This window comes from Cyprinodon variegatus, unplaced genomic scaffold (genome assembly GCF_000732505.1).
Source record: "Cyprinodon variegatus isolate N-32 unplaced genomic scaffold, C_variegatus-1.0 Scaffold867, whole genome shotgun sequence".
In the NCBI taxonomy this organism is placed as follows: domain Eukaryota; kingdom Metazoa; phylum Chordata; class Actinopteri; order Cyprinodontiformes; family Cyprinodontidae; genus Cyprinodon; species Cyprinodon variegatus.
This window is the reverse complement of record NW_015151320.1, coordinates 43,645-46,816: the sequence shown is the minus strand read 5'-3', so window position 1 is coordinate 46,816 and position 3,172 is coordinate 43,645. Positions and strand designations below refer to the sequence as shown.

At 42.2% G+C, this 3,172-nt stretch overlaps 1 protein-coding gene across 2 annotated transcripts in view; it reads right to left on the bottom strand.

The window, feature by feature from the left end:
• The window catches only part of LOC107099401 (protein tweety homolog 2-like), a 13,334-nt gene extending 10,772 nt beyond the window's left edge, over positions 1-2,562 (bottom strand). Inside the window, exons 1-3 of one of the 2 annotated variants that reach the window (XM_015397497.1) lie at positions 2,425-2,562; positions 2,224-2,293; positions 2,087-2,142 (exon numbers count right to left, since the gene is read on the bottom strand). In XM_015397497.1, the coding sequence (XP_015252983.1) occupies positions 2,087-2,142; positions 2,224-2,254 (87 nt within the window). In that variant the 5' untranslated portion in view covers positions 2,255-2,293; positions 2,425-2,562. The remainder of the gene's footprint in view (positions 1-2,086; positions 2,143-2,223; positions 2,294-2,424) is intronic. The other variant, XM_015397498.1, reaches the window with a different exon arrangement.
• Between the last annotated feature and the right edge of the window lie 610 nt (positions 2,563-3,172).

The following is a 3,172-nucleotide window of genomic DNA, read 5'->3' as shown; positions in this document are numbered from 1 at the left end:
ATTTCTTCTTGGATTGAGGAGGTAAAAGAGACATTTTGCCAAAGGAACAAGACAATTTACACTTAAAATAAGAAAAATTTGTCTTATTTTCAGATTTGTGGGTGTTTCTACCAGCAGAGGGCAGAACAATCCTCCACATCGACCACAAAACTCCACTTCTTAAATTGATATTTAAGCCTAACCATAAAATTAGTGATATAACATCTTGCTTTAAAGAAAAGCATTGTCTGCCCAATCACTCAATCTACAGAGGAAGCCTGGAAGCCCCCCCCCCCCCCCCCCCAGGCCTAATGCTAAATTCAAACAGGATGCGGTCAATTACCTCAGCTATCTATAAATGTAATGACTTCAGACTCTTTTTCTTTTAGCCTCCAGCTAAAAAACTACAATAGGTGGAATAGATTTGTCATTTGTAGCCGTTATAAAGCTGCTCTGTGAAAAACAAAGAAAATGAAGCGACGACAGCGTGGAGAAGCAATGGAAAAACACAAAAATAGGGAATCACAGCAGTGATGCCTGCAGCAAAGATGTATTTTGATGATGTTCTTTTGGTCGGACGTCCAGGAAAGTGGAAAAAAAGAAAGAAAAAGAAAGAAGGAATGCTTGTGTTTTGCTCAATCTGCTGCCAGCTTCTTATGCGTTTGACGCCTGGTTTGCGAACTGTGTGGCAGACAAGAGAGCTTGTTTACCAGGCGGAGGATGCTGCCTCTCCATTGCTACTCTGAGGGAACATGTCAAGAGCCAGATAATAAGCCCTGAGCTGTTCGGCCACTGCAAAAGAAAAAAAAACTGGGGCAGGAAGTGAAAAAATCCACTCTGCTCCATCAAATAAGCAATTTAACAGTCATTCTCTTTGCTGCATTGTGTCACTTAGGTATGCTTTAGTGACGAAGAATCACAAGAGAAAAAAGAAAGAGATCGGAATCTGGTGATTGCTGAAGTTAGGACATAATTCGGGCGAACAGGAAGGGGCAGGAAAAAAAAGGAGGCTGACAAAGATGAGGCTTGAGGGGCCGAGCAATGAGGCCCAGAGAGCAAAGAACTACAGAAATAACCGACGTTCAGGTTTAAAGAAACTCTGCTCGTTTTAATGGCCTGACGTTTTATTCTGAAAATAGTTTGTTTTACAGATTTTATCGTAGTTTATCTCCACTTTTGAATATTTTAGAATTATCAGTCACATTTTAATATCTGGGCTGCTCAGTGATGCAGTGGGGGGCACTGCTGCCTTGCAGCAAGAAGGTTCTGGGTTCCCGGCCCGATGGAGTTTGCATGTTCTCCCTGAGCTTGTGTGGGTTCTCTCCGGGTACTCCGGCTTCCTCCCACAGTCCAAAAACATGACTGTTAGGTTAATTAGCTTCTCTAAATTTTCCTTAGGTGTGAGTGAATGGTTGTTTCTCTCTTTGTTGCCCTGCGACGGACCGGCGACCTGTCCAGGGTGGACCCCGCCAGCACCCCTCACTACCCCCAGGGTATAAAGCGTGACAGAAGTTGGATAGATTTTAACATCTGAGGTAAGTCGAGTAAAGGCAAAACAAAATGTCTCTCACAATCAGCAACTGCTGCTTCCTTTATATCGAAGGTAGAGCGTCTCTATTAATGCCATAGTGGTGCCGTTGCATCACTGCGCTCCTGAATGTGCCTCTGTGTCCCTGGAAGGGAGTTTGTAGTGAAGCACCACAAGGCTGCATCAATTCGATTTAATTTATATAAAATTAGCTCTAATCAATCTGTTCTGCATTGTACTGGTGGACCTGATCCTGAACGTGGAAAAGATGAAGGAGATAATGTTGGACTTCAGGACTTTTTCTTAAAATAAGTATATTTTTCTTCAATTAAGGAGGTAAGTTAGACACTTTGGCAATGAAACAAAACACTTTACATTAAATATAAGAAAAAAACAATTATATTGTTTTATTAATAGTGAATATTATCTAATTATCTTATTTTAAGAGTAGAAATACTCTTTCCATTGTCAAACCACCTCAAAGTACGGTAAATACACTTAATTTAATAAATGTTTACTAATTTTTAGATAGTTTTTGCTGTGTATTCACTGTTGTCTGAGTTGTAGCAGATCTCCTACCTGCTGGAAAGGATTGGAGCGAGTCTGGTTGCAGTAAAGGTAGTAGTGGACGATATCTGCAGGAAACATCAACATTTGTTATGGTGACAAACACAACATGAATCGTAACTTTTCCTCTTTATTCAACTGATGCTCACCGGCTGTGATGATCCCCTTCGTCTGACCCATGACGTACTTATCGGGTGAGACGCAGAAATCGCTTGTTCCCTGAAAAAAAAAACAAACATAAACCTCTGAGATGTAAACAAGAAAAAAAGCCCCCCAAAGAGCAGGGGGGGTGGGTTTTACAATCAATAGAAATAAACCAGTGCTGTCAAATAAAAGGCAATCTAACTGACCAGCAAGGAAATAATACGTCATCCGGACAGAAGCGCTTCTTCGTTCTGTCGCTCACGGCAACTCTTACTACTCCACAGAGAAGCTAACGAGAAAGCTGCACTGGCAAAAATAATAAAAGTGATGAGCTGCAGTCTCGTCTGAACTCTGCTGGCTGAATGCTAAATGTCCCAGGGGCCCAGGACAAACACGCTGCACATAGCTTAACCTTCTCTGGGGGTTACACTAATGAGCCCCAAACACTCAGATGAGATAAAGCAAGCTGGATCTCTGAGAAAAGCCCAACCCCGTGTGCTGGAAGCAAAGGAGCGTGTGAGAATTCCCAAGAAGACAGACGGAAAACCGAGAGAATACAGAGTTCCGACTGCGTCCAGCTTATAAGAAAACATATTCTAAAGGCGTTTATTCATTATGCAAATATTTATAATCCTCTCAGGCGATAATCCAGCTGTAGACTACAGAACACCTACAGACAGAATATCCCCAGCATGAAATGCTTGCATCTGTCTGCTGCTGATAGCAAAATGTGTGTCATACCACCTGCAAAGATCCAAGACATGCAAACGAAGGCGAAGCCTCCGCACCGAACATAGGAGGGCTTCACTTTCCCTCCATGTGGAGGAGGGGGAGTGAGATAATAAAAGTAGAGCGACTGAATTCACTCAAAGTTCAGTTTGGTTAGAGGTTCATCAAATTAGTAGGGATGCACGATATCGAGTTTCTGGCCGATATTTTAAAACTCATGTAGCC